The 21,643-nt window shown below is 43.6% G+C and overlaps 1 protein-coding gene across 3 annotated transcripts in view; it reads left to right on the top strand.

Annotated features, from left to right (window-relative positions):
• The window catches only part of LOC122552550 (V-set and immunoglobulin domain-containing protein 1-like), a 93,252-nt gene that overhangs the window by 48,348 nt on the left and 23,261 nt on the right, over positions 1–21,643 (top strand). For all 3 annotated transcript variants that reach the window (XM_043695245.1, XM_043695246.1, XM_043695244.1), the window contains exons 2-4: positions 2,753–3,106; positions 15,727–16,071; positions 19,658–20,005. In XM_043695245.1, the coding sequence (XP_043551180.1) occupies positions 2,753–3,106; positions 15,727–16,071; positions 19,658–20,005 (1,047 nt within the window). The remainder of the gene's footprint in view (positions 1–2,752; positions 3,107–15,726; positions 16,072–19,657; positions 20,006–21,643) is intronic.

Raw genomic sequence — 21,643 nt, 5'->3', positions numbered from 1 at the left:
GAGGTCAGTGCGCCAGACTACCACTGCACCCCTTTTTATCCGCTGGCTTGATGGTGAGGTTGGGATTGGAGCAGAGGGATTGGAGGACTGCGCGTTGTGAGGGTGAGAGGTTGGAGTGGGGGAGGGGGGTAGACAGGTTGAGGCGGTTAATGTCTCAGCAGCAGTTGGAAATGAAGAGGGCAGGTAATAGGCCAGTGCAGGGTGTCCAGGTGGAGGCAGTGTGATGGAGGGGGACAAAGGGGTCCTCGCAAGGTGGGCGGGAATATTGATTGTGAAAGTCTCCTGAGGAGACTTGACCGGGAGACATAGAGAGGATGGTTCCTCTTATAAAAGATTCATGAATGAGAGGTCAATGTTTAAACATCAGGGTTTGCTGATTTAAAACAAGAGTGAGGTAGGTTTAGCCACGGCATTACAGCATGGTGAGCAGGCTTGAGGAGCTGAGTGGCCTATTCCTGCTCCTAATGAGATTATTTGTAAACTTATGTGTCGTTTCACCAGATTTCAGTTTTAAACTGTGATTAAAGTGTCTCAGATCTCACCATCTACAAACAACTGCAGTTTAATAACAGCCATGAAATGAAAGGACTGATTGCTCAGTACTGACAGGTTTATTTGGAAGCGCTAGCTTTTGGAGCACTGCTCCTTCATCAGGTAGCTGTGGAACAGGATCATAGGACACTGAATTTATAGCAAAAGATTACAGTGTCATGCAATTGAAATAATATATTGAACAAACCTAGATTGCTGTTAAGTCTTTCATCTTTTAGAATGGGTTGCAGGTTTTGGTTCATTAGTATGTAAATCCCAGAACTTTTTTGAAGTCACATTCTCAAGATAACTTAAGGTATATAAATAAAAGTTACATTTCAGCTCAGACAATGCATCAAACCTTAGCTCCTTATGATCCTGTTCCACTAGCTACCTGATGATAGAGCAGTGCTTCAAAAGCTAGTACTTCCTAATAAACCAGTTGTACTACAACCTGGTGTTGTCCGATTTTTAACTTTGTGCATCCAGTTTAACACTGGCACCTCCACATCACGTTCAGGTCTGGGCAATGTGGTTTGAATTTGTGAGTGTATCAATGTGTGTGTGAGAGAGAGTGTGAATGTGTGCGTCTATGTATGTGTCTGGGTGCATCAAAGAAAGAGAGAGAATGTTTGAGGGAGAATGTATGTGTGTGGGGTGAAGGTTGGCTCGCTGAGCTGTAGGTTTGATATCCAAACGCTCCATTACCTGGCTAGGTAACGTCATCAGTAGCGACCTCCAAGTGAAGCGAAGCTGTTGTCTCCTGCTTTCTATTTATATGTTTGTCGTGGATGGGGGTTCCTGGTGTTTGTGGTGATGTCATTTCCTGTTCGTTTTCTGAGGGGTTGATAGATGGTATCTAGAGCTCCCCTAAACCTCAACCTGAGTGAGTGTGTGTGTTTGTGTCTCTTTGCATTTATGTGTGTGTCTTGTGTGTATGTCCATGTTTGTGTGTGACAGTGTGTGCATGTGTGAGACTTTGTGTGTGTGTCTTTGTATGTGTGTGTGCGAGTGAAGGTGAGAGAGACAGTGTGTGTGAATGTGTATGGATTTGATGGAGCTGAACAAGACCAGCATCCAGTCAGATTAACGTGGCATTAAATTTAGCATGCAGACTGAAAAGTGCTGAAAGGTTTGGTTGTGAAAATACAGCAAATCCACTTCATTGGTTAGGACAGAATATGCTCTGGAGAAAATTAAAGAAATTCCAGAACAACTTTTCAGGCATAACTGAGATTAAAGAGCATAGTGTTCATCTGTTCAACTGTCCTGTAATTGATTTTGAGTCTGATTATTACTGGTGTTTACTGTGCTTGAAGCCTGAGTGTAGATTTAGAGAAAATTACTACATGTTTTAGACGTTGCTGGAGAATGGAGCTGTAAACATGAAGGAGACATTTTAAAGCACTGTTGCACACACAGAACCTAGTGTCATTTCTGCATAGTCCTGAAGCAGCTACAACCAACAACAGGCAGGGTCAGCATCGTAAAAGCTAACTCCAGAGCACATTCCTTTCCAGATGAATAATGGACCCCTGGATTTCGGGATTGGTAACCTTGTCATTCTGCAAGGATGGGATTAAATAGATGAGATTAAGAAGCCTCCTGTCTCAGAACATGCACCAGTCATTTGAGCTGGAAGCTGTGAAATGTCATCAAAACTGGCAAAAAATTCCCTTGTTTTTCTGCTCATCGTAATGGTATTTGCTGTAACTAACAGCACTGAAGTATATATTTGGAGCAGGAATGAGCTTCAGCCACAGTTTCTCTGCTTTTGACCTTAACCAGTGGAATTACTGGTCAGTGCAGGGTAATGTGAAAAACCTGGCATGGTGTGGTAAGAGGTCACTGACTTGCAATATTCCCTTTGCTTTTTTCTCTACGTATCCTAACAGACCTGCCGAGTATCTCCAGCATTTTCTGTTTTTTTTTACATATTTCACATTTCTAGAATCCTCAGTATTTTGCTCAGGGTAGTTCTGAAGAAGGATCACTTGACTAGAAACATTCACTCTTCTCTCTCCACATTCTTCCAGACCTGTTTGCTTTGGGTCTCCAGCAGCTGCAATACTTTGTTTTAATTTTATGTTAAAATAGGTCGCCGACAAGACTCGTGATAACAACGCAGAATCGGTATCTGTAAACGTGCAGATGCTTCGATAACCGCTTTGATTTGACGTTTTACTTTTATGTTCTGATCTCGATCAATGTTTATTCACAGGTCAGGATACATGGACAGTTCTTATCCAATCCCGTGAAGCAGTGACGGTGACTGAGGGTGGGACAGTGACATTTCGCTGTGATTTGCGGAGCAGTAATGTCTATTACACCGTGGACAGATACACCGTACACTGGCACCATTCCCGAGACGGGCCGGTCATACTGAGTCATTATACGGACGGCGGTGTTTACCGATCGAAGCAGCGGTACTCTGAGCGGTTTCAGCTTTCCAGAAATGTGACCAGTAACAGCTTCATTCTGACCATCAGAGAGCTGCAGCTCAGTGACACCAATACCTACTTCTGTCAGATTTGGGGGGATATCTTTGGGAACGGGACCCGGCTGAATGTGACCAGTAAGTATTTTCTGATATTATATTTTTTATTGTTTCAGATATTATCATCAAATTACCATCTCACGTTGAAATAAATGTGGCGACGTCGTCACTTATGCAGTAATAGCAGAGTGGAAATTATCGCCTTGAAACGGAGTAAAATCTGGTCATACATATTGAACTGAACAAACGAGTGTGTGAACATGATCCAATATAGAACATAGTACAGTACAGAACAGAACAGGCCCTTTGGCCCACAGTGTTGTGCTGAGCATTTATCTCAATCTCAGCTCAACCTAACCTACACACCCCTCGATTTACTGCCATCCATGTGCTTGTCCAGCAGTCGCTTAAATGTCCCTAATGTCGCTAACTCTACTACCATTGCTGGCAGCACATTCCGCACACCCACCATTCTCTGCATAAAGAACCTACCTCTGACATCTTCCCTATACCTTCCTTCAACCACCTTAAAATTATGACCCCTCGTGACAGCCATTTCTGCCCTTGGGAAAAGTCTCTGGCTATCTCCTCTATCCATGCTTCTTGTACATCTCTACCTTGTACACCTCTACCTTGTACACTTCTATCAAGTCACCTCTCCAGTGTAAAAAGCCCTAGCTAACTCAATCTCTCTTCATAAGACAAGCCCTCCAACCCAGGCAGCATCCTGGTAGATCTCCTCTGCACCCTCTCTAAAGTATCTACATCCTTCCTACAATGAGGTGACCAGAATGGACACAATATTCCAAATGTTGTCTAACCAGGGCTCTATAAAGCTACAGCAAAGCCTTGCAGCTCTTAAACTCAATTCCCCGTTAATGAAAGCCAAAACGTCACGTGCCTTCTTAACAACCCTATAAACCTGAGTGACAACTTTGAGGGATCTATGGACATAGACCCCAACATCCCATTGTTCGTCCATGCAGCCAAGAATCCTATCTTTAACCCTGTATTCAGCATTCAAATTCAACCTTCCAAAATGAATCACTTTGAATTTATCCAGGTTGAACTCCATCTGCCACCTTTCAGCCCAGCTCGGCATCCTGTCAATGCCTTGTTGTAGTCTGCAACAGCCCTTAACGCTACTTACAACACCACCGACCTTTGTGTCATCAGCAAACTTACTAACTCATTTTTCCACTTCTTCATCCAAGTTGTTTATAAAAAACTACAAAGAGCAGAGGCCCAAGAACAGATCGCTGTGGGACACCAGTGGTCACCAATCTCCAGGCGGAATACTTTCCATCCACTATCACTCACTGTATTCTTTTGGCCAGTCAATTCTGTATCCAGACAATCAAATTTCCCTGTATGTCATACCTTCTAACTTTCTGAATGAGCCTACCATGGGGAAACCTGATCAAATTCCTAACTGAAATCCATATGTACCACATCCACTACTCGACCCTCATCAACTTGTCTTGTCACATCCTCAAATAACTCAATACGGCTTGTGAGGCATGACCTGCCCTGCACAAAGTCATGCTGACTATCTTTAATCAAACTATGTTTTTTCAAATAGTGATAAATCCTAACTCTCAGAATCTTTTCTAGGACCTTGCTTACCACAGATGTAAGACTGATTGGCCTGTAATTCCGAGGGATTTCCCTATTCCCTTTCTTGAACAGAGGAACAACATTCACCTCCCTCCAAGTATCCGGTACTACTCCCGTGGAGGGTGAGGATGCAAAGATCATTGCGAGAGGCGCAGCAAACTCATTCCTCACTTCCCATAGTAACCTTGGGTGTATCTGGTCTGGCCCTGGGGATGAATGTATCTTGATGCTTCCCAAAATGTCCAGCACATCCACTTCCTTAATATCAATCTGTTCAAGCCTATGAACCTGGTCCATGGTGTTCTCACTATCAACAAGGTCCCACGCTATAGTGAATATTGAAACAAAAAAGTCTCTTAGGGCATCCCCTACCTCTTCAGACTCCAGGCACAAGTTCCCTCCACTATCCCTGATGGGCCCTAGCCTCTCTCTGACCATTCTCATATTCCTCATGTAAGTGTAGAATGCCTTTGGGTTTTCCCTAATCCTTCCCACCAATGTTTTCTCGTGCCCCTCCCGCCTCTCCTCTGTCCGTTTTTGAGTTCTTTCCTAGCTACCCTGTAATCCTCTAAAGCTGTACTATATCCTTGATTCCCAAAGCTTAAATAAGCTTCCTTCTTCCTCTTGACGAGAAACTCCTCTCCTCTTGTCATCCAAGGTTCCTTCACCTTACCATTCCTTGCCTGTCTCAGTGGGACAAAGTTATCCAACACTCGCAACAAGTGCTCCTTAATCAGCCTTCACATTTATGTTGTGCATTTCCTGTAGAACAATTGTTCCCAATTTATACTCCTCAGCTCCTGTTTGATAGCAGAATAATTTCCCCTTCCCCAATTAAATGTGTTCCTGGACTGTGGGTTCCTATCCCTTTCCACGGCTATGGTAAAGGTGAGGCAGTTGTGGTCACTGTCACCAAGTTGTGTTGAAGAAAAGGAATCATAATCCTCAGAATAAGCCTGATTACGTGGGGACTTTGACTGGGATGTATATATGAAAAAAAATACTTATTCCCAAAGCTGCTCCCCTTGATGAGACTAAATGCCTCTTGTGACATTAACTTACAATGGGTGATCTTGTCATCTGTAATTTGGGAATGTGGAATCATATTTCACAGTCATTGCACTGGTGGAAGACAGGACTTCCAGGAAACTCCTTGCTAATGGGATGTCTCTCTGTGGTTGGGGCATTTGAATGGAGTGTTCACAGGACATAGCCCTCCCAGCGAGGGTGAGACCCAGAAGGGCAACAAGGCTGAACCGCAAGGAGCCTGGAGTATGGGAAATGAAAATGAACAATTTAAACACCAAAATACAGTATCAAATTGGCTCTGTGGGCTGTAAGCTTAAAGTTTCACCCATTGGGAGAGTTTACTGAACATTCCAGTTGTTATATGTGATTTTCCAGTTGAGATTCCCTGTAGAAATTAGTTTTTGTAACATTAACTCCAAACAAAGAGAGCAGCTAAATCCCAGAGAAATAAAAAAAAATTGTTTTTGAGAATTCATGGTGCGGTGTGGGGTGGGAGGGGTTAAAGTCTTAAAAATCCGATTCCCTCCTAAATAATCTTCATACCAACCCCTTTGCAGCTTGGTCTGGGGTCAGAAGGTGAGTGGATGACCAATGCAGTCCCAGAAGGCAGGCTGTTCCTTTAAATGTTACAGTGAGGTTGGGATCCTCAGTGTAGTTGAGATCTACACCTTTAACTCTGGTCAGCAGCTTTCCCCAGCCTCAGGAAAACTGGCAGCCAGACTGCGGCTCAGCCGATCTATAACGACAGGATCTTTACTTCTCCCTCTCAGAAATGGTATGGCTGCCTCATGAGAGGGAACCCCCTGAACATACCCCTGGGTCTCAAAGAGAACTCCACCTTTTCATAACCCTCTTCCACAGCCCCAGCCCCCCAAGACCATCAGCCCTAGCTCAGGCACGTGAGACTGGGAGTTAGCCATTCTGCCACCTGCACCTGAAGTTGCCCACCTTTCTAGTGCCCAATGTGTCCCTCATCATCATCCACACTGACATTCCCACACTGGGATTGAGGAAATATCATCTTACCCTCCCTCCCAGCATCCTTTCAGGAGCAGTCCATGCCTCAGATCCCATCATTTCACATACTTATCCCTCCAAATTGACCAGAAACTAACCCCAGTGAAACCACTTGGAGTTTCTTTGTATTTCCCATAATTGTTGCACACCCCTCACTCACTACAAGTCCCACCCTACATGCTCAGGGACCACATAGATTCAAGTCGAATCTAGGTAAAAGCTGAAGGGGTAGCAATGTTAAACAAGGGTAACACCAAAACATTGAATGTTTTCAAGAAGGCGATAGATAAAGTTCTTCAGGCTAAAGGCATCAAAGGATATGGAGAAAAAAACAGGAACAGGGGACTGAGCCATGAATGTTGGGATAAGCTCAAATGGCCTATCCCTGCTGCTAGTTTCTGTGTCTCTATGAACAATGGTACAACAGCTGGAGATGCCCTTGGTCCAGGAGATCATGATGTAGAATTGGTTTGGGTGGCGATGAGAAAAAAGTAAGGGAATGAATTCACTCATGGGAGGTCACAGCAGGAACTACAGTGCGGAAGACAGTAGAGAAGAAGAAACATTGTGTACATGTGATAATAGGAATAATTATGAGTAATTTAAATCTACATACAAACTGGAGAAATCAGATTGACAATTGGTCACCTGGATGAAGAATTCAGAGAATACTTTGGAGAGTGATTCCACAACATGCTGCTATCAGAAAGTATCAGATAGTCATTTAGACTTGGCATTGTGGAATATGACAAGATTAATGACTTCCTTCAAGGGGAGTAATGACCACCATATGATTGACTTTTACATTCAGTTTGAAAGAGAGAAGACCGGGTCTAAGACAATTATTTTAAACTTAGATGCAATTATGCAGGAACAAATAGCTGACTGAACAGGCAGGCAAAGTGAGGGGGAAGCTCAATAGAGACACAATGACAGATATTTAAGGGGGATTTCAGAATGCTCAGATTTGGTATATTGCTACGAGGAGGAAAATCTCTGAAAGGATGACCCACCATCCTTGGTTCATGAAAGAAGTTCGGAGCAAGTGTCAAACTTGAGAAAAAAGCACATAAAGATGAGCAGCAGGTCAGAAGATTTGTCAGAGTATAAAAAAAATGACAGAGAAAGGTTAAAATTTAATTAGGAGGAAGAAATTAGAGTACAACAGAAAGATAGCTGGTAATGTAAAATCTTGTAGCATGTAAAGTGGCCCTCTGGAAAGAGAATGGACAGTTGTTAGATAATAAGGAAATTCCTTCACTACAGAGGATACAAAAACCATTTCAACAACAGCTGCAAACAAAGAGGTGGATGGAAGAGAGAAACATTGTTAAATTACAATCACAGTACTGAATAAACTGGTGGAACTGTGGGTTGAGAAATTTCCAGCTCCAGATATACTTCAGCCTTGGGTATTAAAATAGGTGGCTCTGGTAATCATGGATCGGTTTGCTGTTAATTTTCTAAAGTTCCCTAGATTCAGGAAAAGTAAAACTAGACTTTAGTAAATACATTGCTTCCATAATGCTACCATAGCGTTAAGGGGTAAGGTAGGATGGAATTTGTTAAGTGCACTCAGGAAAGTTTCCTCAAGCAGTATATAGAGGGCCCTACTCAGGAAGGGGCAAAACTCAATCTACTCTTGGGAAATAGGGCAGGACAGGTGATCGAGGTGACACTGAGGAGCACTTTGGGACCAGTGACCAAGTTCTATTAATTTTAAAATAGTTATGGAGAGGGACAAAACTGGTGCACAGGTTCACATTCTAAATTGGGGCAAGGCAAATTTTGATGGAATTAGACAGGAACTTGCAGGGGTTGATTTGAGTTGTTTCTTTGCAGGTAAAGGGACCTCCAGCAAATGGGAGGCCTTTAAAAGTGAGATAGCTAGAGTTCACGGTCTATATGTTCCTGTGAAGGTGAAAGGCAAGATTGGCAGGAATAGGGAACTCTGGATGTCAAGAGGTTATGACCAGAAAAAAAGGAGGAGGCATGGCTCAGGAGCAGGCTGCTGGGATCAATGGAATCCATGGAGGTATATCAGGAAGACAGGAGTTTACTGAAGAAGAAAATCAGGAGGTGGCATGAGATACCCTTGGCAGAGAAGATTAGGGTGAATTCAAATAGGTTCTTTCAGTATATTAAAGGAAAAAAAATTACTAGAGAGAGAAGAGGACCCCTCAAGGACCAATGTGGACATGTATATGTAGAACTGCAGGAGATGGACAAGATCCTAAATGAATATTTCTCCTCTGTGTTTACTGTGGAGAAAGACCTGAAGACTTGGGAACTTGGGGAAGTTAGTGGTGATATCTTGGGGACAGTCCATATCACAGTAGAGGAGGTGATGGCTGTATTAGAATGTATGAAGGTGGGTACATCTCCTAGTCCTGACCAGATATATCCAAGAACACTTCAAGAGGCTAGAGAAGAAATTACGGGGACGTGGCTGATATTTTTGCATCATCATTAGCCATGGGTGAGACCCCAGAAGACTGGAAAGTATTCAAGAAGGGCTGCCAAGAAAAACCTGGCAAATATAGACCAGTCAGCCTATCATCTGCCATAGGTAAGTTACTTGAGAAGATTCTGAGGGATAAGATATACATGCGTCTAGAAAGACAGGGTTTGATTTGAAGGAGTTGGCATGGCTTTGTGAATGGGAGATCAAGCCTCACAAATTTGTTAGAATTCTTTGATGAAGTGACCAGGAAGATTGATGAGGGCAGGATGGTAGATGTGGTCTGTATGGATTTCAGTAAGGCCTTTAATAAGGTTTCAATGGAGGCTGCTCTGGCAGGTTAGATCACATGGAATCCAGGGTGAACTGGCAAACTGGATACAAAATTGGCTTGATGGTAGGAAGCAGAGGGGATTAGTGGAAGAGTGCTTGTTGGACTGGAGGCCTGTGACTAGTGCCTCAGGCATCAGTGCTGGGCCCTTTGCTGATCACTATCTATGTCAATGATTTGGATGAGAATGTACAAGGCATGATTAGTAAGTTTGCTGATGATGCAAAAATAGGCCGTATCATGGACAGTGAGGAAGGTTATCAGAAATTATAGCAAGACCTTGATCAGCTGAGGAAGTGGGCTGAGAAATGGCAAATGGAGTTTAATATAAATAAGTGTAAGGTCTTGCACTTTGGAAAGTCAAATCAAGATAGGAGTTTCATGGTGAATGGTCGCGCCTTAAGGAGTGTAATGGAACAGAGGAACCTTGGCGTACAGGTGCATGGTTCTCTGAAATTGGAGTCATAGATAGACAGGGTAATGAAGAAGGCTTTTAGCACACTGACCTTCATCAGTCAGGGCATTGAGTATAGAAGTTGGGAAGTTCTGTTGCAGTTATGCAGGACGTTGGTGAGGCCACATTGGAACATTGTGCTCAATTTTGGTCACCTTGCGAGAGGAAGGATGTTATTTAACTGGAAAGAGTGCAGAAGAAATTTACAAAGATGATGCCAGGGCTTAGTGGTCTCAGTTATGGGGAGAAGTTGGAAAAGCTAGGACATTTCTCTTTAGAGCAAATGAGTCTGAGGGGGAAATCTTATAGATGTATACAAGATCATGAGAGGCATGGAGAGGGTAAATGCACTCAGTCTGTTTTCCATAGTTGGGGAGTAGAGGACTAGAGGGCATCAGTTTAAGATTATAGGGGAAGGAGTAAAAGGGAAGCTGAAGGGCAACCTTTTTACCCAGAGAGTCTTATGCATGTGGATTGAATTACCAGTGGAAGTGGTTGAGGCAGGTATATGAACAATATTTAAAAGGCATTTTTACAAATACACGGATAGGAAAGGATTAGGAGGATGTGGGCCAAGTGCAGGGAAATGGGCTTAGTGTGGATTGACATTTTGGTCAGGCCAAAAGTCTCTGTGCTGTTGGACTCTAATACTCTATGACTATGAGTCAAGGGATGCAGACAAGATGAACCTATGGCTGGCTAGCTTGGTGTCTGTCATGGAAACAGAGCTGGAATCAATCATTAGATGTTTTTGCTACATACCTGGGAAAATTCAGAATAATTGGGAAGAGTTAACAAGGTTTTGGGATAGGGAAATCATGTTAAACTCATTTATTAGACTTCTTTGAGGGAATAACTTGTACTGTGGATAAAGGGGAGCCAACGGGTATGCTGCACTTGGATTTCCAGAAAGCATTTTACTAAGTATTGCATCAAAGGTTACTGCAGCAGATGAAAGCTCATTGTGTCAGGGGTATCGTATCAGCTTGGATCGAAGATTGGCTGGCTGACAGTAAACAGAGTGAATGCAGAAATGAGTTTCTTTCTGATTTACAGGAAGTGATGAGTGGGAATCTCACAGCAGTCTGTGCTGGGACCTTAACGTTTTACAATTTACATCAATGACTTGGTATGAGGACCGAGGGCATGTCAGCTAAATTCGCAGCCAATTCAAGTTAGATTGGCAAGTATGTTGCAAAGATATCATAAGGAAGTTGAAAATGTATAGGGATGGAGTCTTGTCCATTCTTTCAAGCTGCTAGATGGGGTATACTGCAGACAAATGTGAAGTTGCTCTTTTTACTGGAAGAATAAAGAGGCAGAACATTAATTTAAAAAAAAACTGCAGAATTCCAAGGTACAGAGAGATCTAGATTTTCAAATGTGAGTCACAAAATGGTTGGATGCAGGTGTAGCATGTATACATGAATGCTAGTGGTGTGCTAACCTTTATTATTGAGAGGAATTGAATATAAACGTAAAGGTATTGTGCTGCAGTTATTCAGGGCATTGGTGAGACCACATCTCAGATACTGTACAGTTTTGATTTTGTTTTTGAAGTAAGGATGGAAATGTATTGGAGATGGTTCAGAGGAGGTTTATTGGAATAACATCTGGAGTGAGTGGGTTCTTTGATGAGGAAAGGATGGACAGACTGAGCTTGTTTCCCCTGGAGTTTAGAAAAGTGCAGGTTGACTTAATCGAAGTGTATCAGACCCTTTATGGTCTTGACAAAGTGGATGTGAGTGAGCTTTTTCTTGTGAGTGAGCCCAGAGCCAAGGGGCACTGTTTAAATTTAGTGATTGACCTCTTAGGATGTAGATGAGGGGATTGATTCATTTTCTCTCAGTGGGTTGTGCAAATTCTGAACATAATGCAACAGAACGTAGTGGAGATGGGATAGTTTTAAGGCAGAGGTAGATCTCATGCTATTGGGGTAGATGGAATTCTCAACAAAGAGATCAGCCATGATCTTCTTGAATGGCAGAGCAGGCTAGATGGGCTGAATGGTCTATTTATGCTCTTACTTTGCATTTCATAGTGCCCTGTATCAATACCATTCCCCCCCCACTCCCACCCTCTCAACTGTACCCCCTCGTAGCCCTCTAGCCCCATCACTCTGATTCCTCCACTGCACCAAGCCCTGCCTCAGACCCCTTTCATTCCCTCCCCACATTCCTGCCCCTGCCCTCACCCAGAGAGCCTGATAAGGAAAACTCCATCCCTCATCCCCAAGTGCTCAACACGATTCTTATAAATTTCACATGGGAAAAGAATTGAGTAGATCCAGGGCTTTGGCGAGGTTCCGCATGGTAGACTAATTAGTAAAGTTAGATCATATGCGATTCAGGGTGAGCTTGCCAATTGGATACAAAATGCAAATGGTGGCATGGTGGCTCAGTGGTTAGCACTGCTGCCTCACAGCACCAGGGTCCCACGTTCAATTCCAGCCTTGGGCGACTGTCTGTGTGGAGTTTGCACATTCTCCCCGTGTCTGCGTGGGTTTTCTCTGGGTGCTCCGGTCTCCTCCCACAGTCCAAGGCTAGGGGGCATATTTTTAAGGTGAGACGAAAAAGATTTTAAAAAGACATGGAGGGGGGGGCAATATTTTTACACAGATTAGTTTGTGTGTGGAATGAACCTCCAGAGGAAGTGGTGGATATGGATACAGTCACAATATTTAAAAGTCATTTAGGTAAGTACATCAATAGGAAAGATTTGGAGAGATATGGGTCAGGAGCAGGCAGGTGGGACTAGTTTAGTTTGGGAAGATGGTCAGCATGGACTGGTTGGACCGAAAGGCCTATTTCTGTGCTGTATGACTGTATGACACTGTGATTGTGGAGGCTCTCTGTGGGCAGGCAGCATCAATTGTATCAACACCAAGTCCTGAAGGAGAAAGCTCTTGGCCTGGGCCTGTGGTGGCAGACAACTGCACTTTTATAGCAACAAGTGACAGTAGCAACATGTTACAAAGTATCTCACAGGAGTGTTTACTGACCAGCATTTGACACTGAATCACTGAAGCAGATTTCAGGACCAGTGACATGCATAGTAACTTTTGGGGGGGAGGGGGGAAGCGGTGGTGGGGGTGGGGGTGAGGGTTTGTGTGGAATTGTTGAAGCTGAATTTGGGTTGGGGGGATTTGCGAGTGAAGCTGAAACATTTGGAAGCTGACTGATCGAGGAAGAATCATGAAGAATTCTCGGGAGACTGACCGCAGGCTCTCTCTCCTCCAGCACTGAGTCCCCACTAAGAGGGGAAACCAGACATTCCAGCACCAGTTGCAGGGAGCTGCCAATCAGCTGAGCCATAGAGGACCTTAGGGCACAGGAACAGGCCATTTGACCCCTCAGACTGCTGCACCATCTGATAAGCTCATCGCTGATCTGGTGGTGGCCTTGATTCTACTTTCATGTCTGCCACCCCCATTCCCCGTCTCTTATCTCCCCGTCTGTCAGTTTTATCCCACATTTTGTCCCCTCCTAAACTTCCCTTCCTCATGTTTAACTATTGGAGGCAGTGGTAAGGTCCAGGTAGAGGGAAGCTCCAAGCTGGCCACAGAGGTTAGAGACAGAGCTCCCCAACTTGACAGCTTCCACAGAGCAGTTAGAGCTCCGTGCCAAACAAAGACATCACGAACAAGCTATCAGGCAGACAGTGACCCAGAGAGAACAAGAACAACAACAACAATAACAACACGGATAACTCTCAAGTACTCCTTCAGTCCCAGCTTTAAGCAGCTTTCCCCAGTGAGCAGTTTGGAAGTTGCAAGAGCCCATTTGAAACAGGCAGCTGAGTGACAGGGGGGGGGGAGACTCCCTCCCGGGTTTAGCTCACATTTTCATATTTCTCAGGGGTGTAATGAAATCATTACAGACTCTCCACAAACCCTGATGACACTTCAGAAATCTTTTCCCACAGAATTTCAGCCAGTGAGAGTCTGATTTCAGCAATAGATGAGCAGGATCCAATTTCAATGCTGTGAACTGGGAGCTGGACTGGATGGATTTGAACAGATTGTTTTGAGAGCTTTGGGAATAGAGATTAACATCAGCGGCAGGGAGTCCAAAGGATACGGGTGGCTTAGAGTCATAGAGTCATACAGTACAGAACCAGATTCTTTGGTCCAATTCATTGCACTGACAATACATCTCAAACTGATTTAGTCCCATTTGCCAGTGTTTGGCCCGTATCATTCTAAACCCTTCCTTTTCATATACATATCTCGATGCCTTTTAAATGTTGTAATTGTAACAGCTTCTATCTGTTCCTCTGGCATTATACATGCACCAAACCCTGCATGAAATGTTGCCCCTGAGGTCCCTTTTAAATCTTTTCCCTCTTACCTTAAACCTATGCCCTCTAGTTTTGGACTCCTCTATCCTGAGAAAAAAGACCTTGTTCACTCACCCTATCCATGGCCCTCAGGATTTTATAAACCTCTATGAGGTCACCCTTCAGCTTTAAATGCTCTAGGGAGAAAAGCAGAACCTATTCATCATCAAACTTATAGCTCGAACACTCCAATCCCAACAACAGCCTTGTAAATCTTTTCTGAACCCTATTAAGTTTAACACTACCCCTCCTATAACAAGGAGACCATAATTAAACACAGTATTCTAAAAGTGATCTCATTAAAATTCTGTACAAACGCAACATGACCTCTCAACTTCTATATTCAATGCACTGACCAGTGGAGGCAAGCAAACCAAGTGCCTTCTTCACCAACCTATCTACCTGTAACTCCACTTTCAAGGAACTGTATCCCTGTACCCCTAGCTGTCTTCATTTGGCAACACTCCCTGGGCCCTGCCATTAAGTATATAGATCCTGCCCTGATCTGCCTTACCAAAATGCAACACCTCATATTTATCAAAATTAAACTCCATCTGCCACTCCTCAGCCCCTTGGCCCATCTGATTAAGATCCTGTTGGAATCTGAGATAACCATCTTCACTGCCCACTACACCACCAATTCTGGTGTCATCTGCAAACTTACAAATCATCTCTCCCTAATTCACCTTTAAATCATTCACATAAATGACTAAAAGCAGTGGACCCAACACTTGATACTTCATGTTACAGGCCTTCAGCCCTAAAAGCAACCCTCCCTCACCACCCTCTGCCTCCACCTTCAAGTAAATTTTGTATCCAGTTGGCTCCCCTGGAACCCATGTGATGTAACCTTACTAATCAGTCTATCATGCAGGACCTTGTCAAATACCTTGCTGTCAAAATTGGCCTTACTCCAATTTAGAACTTTTGACTATTATGTCAGGTCTATCCTTTTCCATAACTCATTTCGAACTGATAGAATTATGATCACTTGCCCCAAAGTGCTCCTCCATTGACACCTCAGTCTCTTTATTGACTTGTTTGAGGAAGGTCTTGATGACAGTGAGTTTCAAGAAACCTCTAGCTGTGTGAGCTGTATTGTAAAGGATGAAGAAAACTCAGGGAAAGTGTGGAGAAGAAATAAATAGGGACTAAGTCATTAGGAAATAGGAAGGCAGCATGGGGAGAAGACTGGGAGGATTCTGCAGTAACTGGGAATCAGGGAGGGAGAAGCAACAAGTTTGTGACTGAGGAGGAAGTGGCAGAAGCAGCTGATCATTGCATCTTAATCTTCAAATTAAAGTCATCCTTGAGTCTTCCAGATTAAGCTGCTTGATAATAGGTTGAGAAATTACCCAAAGTAACATGAACTGATATGTTTTTATGAAATGTTTGAGATATTTAACAGGCTTCAGACTAATTTTAATTTATTCACACGTTTTCTCTTAAAGGTGCAAATGTCCCAGTCCTTCTCCAGTCTCCGAGCCTGGAACGTGTCACTGAGGGTCACACTGCCCGGTTACAGTGCACCATGAGGAATGCCGCAGTGACACACACCGATGTTCATTGGTATTGGGAACAACCAGGGAATACCATGCAGTGGGGTTTAACACATGACACGAGGAACATCACACGACGGAGCTCAGGATTCACTGAGCGATTCCAATCTTCCAGAGACTCCTCCAATGAAACCTTCATTCTGACCATCACAAATGTGCAGCCCAATGACACTGGAGTCTATTACTGTAAAGTATGGGGAGATATCAGTGGGAATGGATCCCAGCTGAATGTAACAGGTAAGTATATGAAAATTTGTTTTATAAAAAATAGCATCAAAACAGTGAACTCAGTAACAGTACTCCCAGTAGAGAGGAGACAGGACTGGAAACTTGGGGTTGTGATGTTGTCAGCATTTCTCTGACCCATATTCCATGGAGCTGTGACCCCTCCCTGGGAAGGCATCATTGCAGAATTCATCTTCTCTAATACTGAGAAACCTCGATTATGTGAATATCAATTATCCAAATTTTGAATTTCCGATCGCGTTCTCGAGATCCCATAAAAACATTAAGTCAAAGAGGTAAGTGTACTCTGATTGCCTGTACTGGAGAATGTGAAAACACTGGCAAAAACAAAGAAACACAAACACCTCAAGCACCAACGTAAGGATTACTTACACAGCCCTTTGCCAAAGTAAGTGCTTTATTCCCGTCACTTTACTGGGTCATTCATGAAAAAAATGGCAGAAAATGTAAAAACATGCATGAAGCAGTGCTTCTGTATTTCTATCGCAACACTGAGTTCAGCAGAAACTGACAAATGCTCTTGTGATCGTAGAAGCTGTTCAGGGCCGTGTTTAATGCTGGGATTTCATATATTTATGTGATGGTAAGGGTTTAGTCCTTCTCAGTTTAACCTGCAATTTTCACAATGCAAAGGTTAGTTTGTTTAAATAACAGACTCATCAAATTTATGGATTTAAACAAACTCTCCAGCAGAGCACAGCATTTGATCAGTATGGCTTCCCTTGTTTAAGGTCAAATTAATTATCGAATAATCAATTATCCGAATGAAATACCTCCCGCTTGGATAATCGAGTTTCCTCTGTAATTTCACCTTGGAACAGAATCAACCATCTTCTCAAACTCAATAGAAGTACATGTAAAAAAAAATTACTTCTGGGAGTGATCACTAGTTGCCCTTGAGAAGGTGGGGGTGAGCTGTCTTCTTGAACCACTGTAGTCTATGTGCAGTGGGTGTACCCATAATGCACTTAGGGAGGGAATTCCAGGATTTTGACCCAGTGACAGTGAAGGAATAGCAATACATTTCCAAGTCAGGATGGTGAGTGGCTTGCAGAAGAACTTTCAGGGGGTGGTGTTCACATGTATCTGTTGCCCTAGTCTTTCTAGATGGAAGTGGTTGTGTGTTTGGGAAGTGCTGACTCAGGATCTTTGGTGAATATCTGCAGTGCATCTTGTAGATAGTACACACTGCTGCGACTGACATTGGTGGTGGAAAGTTCCTGGTGAAGGGCTTATGCCCAAAACATTGATTCTCCTGCTCCTCGGATGCTGGATGACCTGCTGTGCTTTTCTAGCACCACACTCTCGACTCTGAGCTCCAGCATCTGTAATCCTCACTTTCTCCTGGTGGAAGGACTGGATGTTTGTGGATGTGGTGCCAATCACACCAAAGGATCCTGAGCTTCCTGGTCCATAGACTGCAATCGGGAGGGCAAGAAGTGAAGATAAATAACTGCACCTCCTCCATGATAATTCTCAACATTGGAACCCTACAATGTGTATTCTTAGCCCCCTATTGTACTCTCTGTACACCCATGACTGTATTGCCAAATTCCAAATAAATGCCATCTACAAGTTTGTGATGACACCATTGTGGTAGGACAGGTTTCAAACAACAATGAGTCAGAATACAGAAAGGAGATAAAAGGTTTGGTGTCATGGTACAATGATAACAATCTCTCTCAATATCAGCAAAATAAAAGAACTGATCATTGACTTCAGGAAGAAAGGAGGAGAACATGCCCCTATTTACATCAATGGAGGTGAGGTGAAGCGGGCCGACAGCTTCAAGTTCCTGGGGAGTGATGGTAACTGATAGTTTGTCCTGAACCTCACATGTAGATGTGATATTAAGAAGGCACAATGCCTCTTCTTCTGCAAGCAGTTTAGGAAATTAGGCATGTCCGTAAGGACCCTCCCCAACATTTGCAGGTGCACCGTAGAAAACATTCTGCCTGTGTGCATCACAGCCTAGTACGGCAACTGCTTTGCCGAAGACCGTAAGAAACTACAGAAGGTTGTGTGCATAGCCCAGACCATCACGGAAGCTAACCTCCCATCCATGGACTCCATTTCCACTTCTCGTTGCCACGGAAAGGCTGCCAACTTCATCAAAGATCCCTCCCACCCTAGTACTGCTCTGTTCCAACCTCTTCCATCAGGCAGGACATACAGAAGCTTGAACATGCGCACCATCAAGAACAGCTTCTTCCCTGCTGCTATTCAATGGCTGAATGAGCCTCTCTAATTTCAAACAATGTTGATGTTGTTTTGTGCAGCTGCTGTGTAGTTGTAACTGTGTATGCTTTGCTCTGTCGAAGCATCCTATGATATATATGTCCTTGTTTGCTATGATCTGCCTGCACTGCTTGCAAAACAAAACATATACTGTACTTGGGTACATGTGAGTACAATAAAACAAATCAAATCAAATCAAATCAAATCAGTCAAGCAGACTGCTTTGTCCAGGATGGTCTGTCACTAGTCTATCTTTTATGACATCTATAAACTTAAAAATTGTACTACGACACCCAAAGCAATGATAAATATTTATAATAAAAACCAACATTGCTGAAGAAACTCAGCAGGTCTGACACCATCTGTAGAGAGAGAAGCAAAGTTAATGTTTGAAGTCCAAGGCGACTTCTTCAGAACCCAGAACCATAACTCTGTTTATCTTTCTCCACACATCCTGCCAGATGTACTGGGTTTTTACCATCACTTTCTGTTTTTATCTTAGATTTTCAGCATCAACAGCAATTTTCTTTTATACATCTTTACAAACCTGGTCCATGACCCCTCTCACTGAGTTAACAGAACTGTCAAACATCGAACTGAGTCTCCTCCTTATTGGACTATCCCTGAGGCTGGGACACCACACAGTCACAGCTCTTCACACACATGCCTTGCATCGTGACAATGAGACTCAGTGGGAGAGCTGCAAGTTCATCTCAAATTTGGAGATGCCTCATCCCAGTCTTCCAATGGCATTTTGATGCGATAGCATGAAACATTAAAATAATAAACAACTATTTTTTTCAGTACCACCTTTCACAACCTCAGAGGGTCCCAACATAATCTACAGCAAATGAGGTACATTGTAGTCATGAGTGGGGAAAACATACAGAAAGATCTAACAAACAGCATTGAAGTGAATAGCCCCATCTTCTGCTTCAGAGATACATATTTCCTGAAGACTGGGTGAACTCCTGTGTTGACCCTTGAATGATATCCTGGGATATTTCACATCCTCCTGTAAGGACAGACTTGGTTTAACACCTCAGGTCAGTGCTGCCTGTTCCAAACACACTGCCTTAGTGCTGCTCTGGATGGCCCCAATGTCTGCTCAACCCTCTGGAGGGGGAGGCAATCCCATCACCTTCTGCCTCAGAGACAGAGAGTTCCCAATAAACCACAGCTGACAGACTACACCCTGTTGAGTTGCACTGTTTCCAGCCCCATACTTTAGAAAGTAGTGCATTAAACATCAAGTCAAACTTTTTTGATGTATTACTGAGATTTGAAAGATGAAGTATTTTTTCTCTCTGTGTTGATTTATATCTGTTTCCTGCAACAGACCCATTGGCTGATCCAGTCCTCATTCAGGATCCAGTGGTCAGCAAGGTACCAGAGGGTGAAACTGTCGAATTCCAGTGTGCCATGCACAATGCCAGTGTGATTGACACTGATGTCCACTGGCACTACCAGCGACCTGGCAGCAACAGGAAGTGGGTGATAAGCCACTTTGTGAATGGCACCCTCACCAAGGCCCACGGTTTCCATGATCGGGTTCAGCTTTCCAGGAATGTCAGCAGGAACAGTTACATTCTGAGCCTTGTGAATGTGACTCGGAATGATACTGCTGTGTACAGCTGCAGTGTGTGGGGCTACATCTATGGAGCAGGGAACCAGCTCAATGTAACTGGTAAGTCAATGGGAGGGAACACAGGCAGCTGCACAGACCCAACTGGGAACTGTTTTACCGTCACACTGTAGAGCAGACAAGTGGAATCGTATAATTTCATGTCGGGGCACGGAATGCGCAGTGGGAAGGTTAGTTTCAGAGGCAAAATGGAAAAGTTGAATCGTAGAAATATGAGAATGGATTGATACTTTTTCCAGCATGCCATGGATATGGGTGTGACTGGGTTGGACCAGCATTTACTGCTCCTCACTCATTGCCCTTCAGAACATAGCAGTGAGCTGCCTCTCTGAACATCTGCAGCTGTGATCCTGTTGAGAGTGTTGCTCAGCTATTTCAGAGGACAGATTGGAGCTGGCCACATTTCTGGATTCAGATACAGGCCAAACTAAAGATTACAGATTGCTGCCCCTCAAGGATACCAGTGAACCGGTTGGCTGTATTTATTGACTCTTATGGTGTGGTTGTCATTCAATGGGCCTTTATTGCCCATCACTTGTTGCCTCTTGAGAAAGTGGGGGTGAGCTGCCTTCTTGAACCACTGCAATCCTCATGCTGTAGGGAGGGAATTCCATGATTTTGACCCAGTGACAGTGAAAGATGTATCTCCAAGTCAGAATATTGAGTGGCTCAGAGGGGAGCTTGCAGGGGGTAGTGTTCCCATGTATCTGCTGCCCATGTTCTGCTAGATGGAAATGGTTGTGGGTTTGAAAGGTGCTGTCTGAGGATCTATTCTGAATTTCTGCACTGCATCTTGTGGAGAGTACACACTGTTGCTACTGAGTGTTGGTGGTGGAGGGAGTGAACATTTAAGGCGATCTTACCATTAACCCAGTACTCTGTATTCCTGTTACTCCTTCCAAAGTGAATCACCTCACACTTTTCCGCATTAAATCACTTTTCCGGTTCACTGATATCTTGAGGGGCAGCAATCTGTAATCTCGCCCTCATCCAGGTCATTTATAAAAATGACAAACAACAGTGGCCCCAGAACAGGTCCTTGCGGTACCCCACTAGTAACTGAACTCCAGGATGAACATTTCTTATCAACCATTACTCTCTGTCTTCTTTCAGCTCGCCAATTTCTGATCCAAACCACTAAATCACCTACAATCCCATGCCTCTGTATTTTGTGCAATAGCCTACCGTGGGGAAACTTATCAAATGCCTTACTGAAATCCATATACACCACATCAACTGCTTTACCCTCAGCCACCTGTTTGGTCACCTTCTCAAAGAACTCAATAAGGTTTGTAAGGCACTACCTACCCTTTGCAAAACCATGTTGACTATCCTTGATCAATTTATTTCTTTCAAGATGATTATAATTCCAATCTCTTATAATCTTTTTCAACATTTTGTGGATGAGCAGAGAGATCTTGGTGTCCATGTGCATAGATCCCTGAATGTTGCCATCCAGGTAGGTAGGGTTGTTCAGAAGGCGCACAGTGTGTTAGGTTTTATTGATTGAGGAATTGAGTTTCGAGCCATGAGGTCATGTTGCACCTGTACAGAACTCTGGTGTGGCCACACTTGAGTATTGCGTACAGTTTTGGTCACTGCATTACAGGAAGGATGTGGAAACATTGGAAAGGGTGTAGAGGAGATTTATCAGGAAGTTGCCTGGTCTGGAGGGAAGGT

The sequence above is a fragment of the Chiloscyllium plagiosum genome, chromosome 9 (genome assembly GCF_004010195.1).
Source record: "Chiloscyllium plagiosum isolate BGI_BamShark_2017 chromosome 9, ASM401019v2, whole genome shotgun sequence".
Lineage (NCBI taxonomy): Eukaryota > Metazoa > Chordata > Chondrichthyes > Orectolobiformes > Hemiscylliidae > Chiloscyllium > Chiloscyllium plagiosum.
The sequence above is the reverse complement of the archived record's forward strand: the minus strand, read 5'-3'. Positions and strand labels throughout refer to the sequence as shown.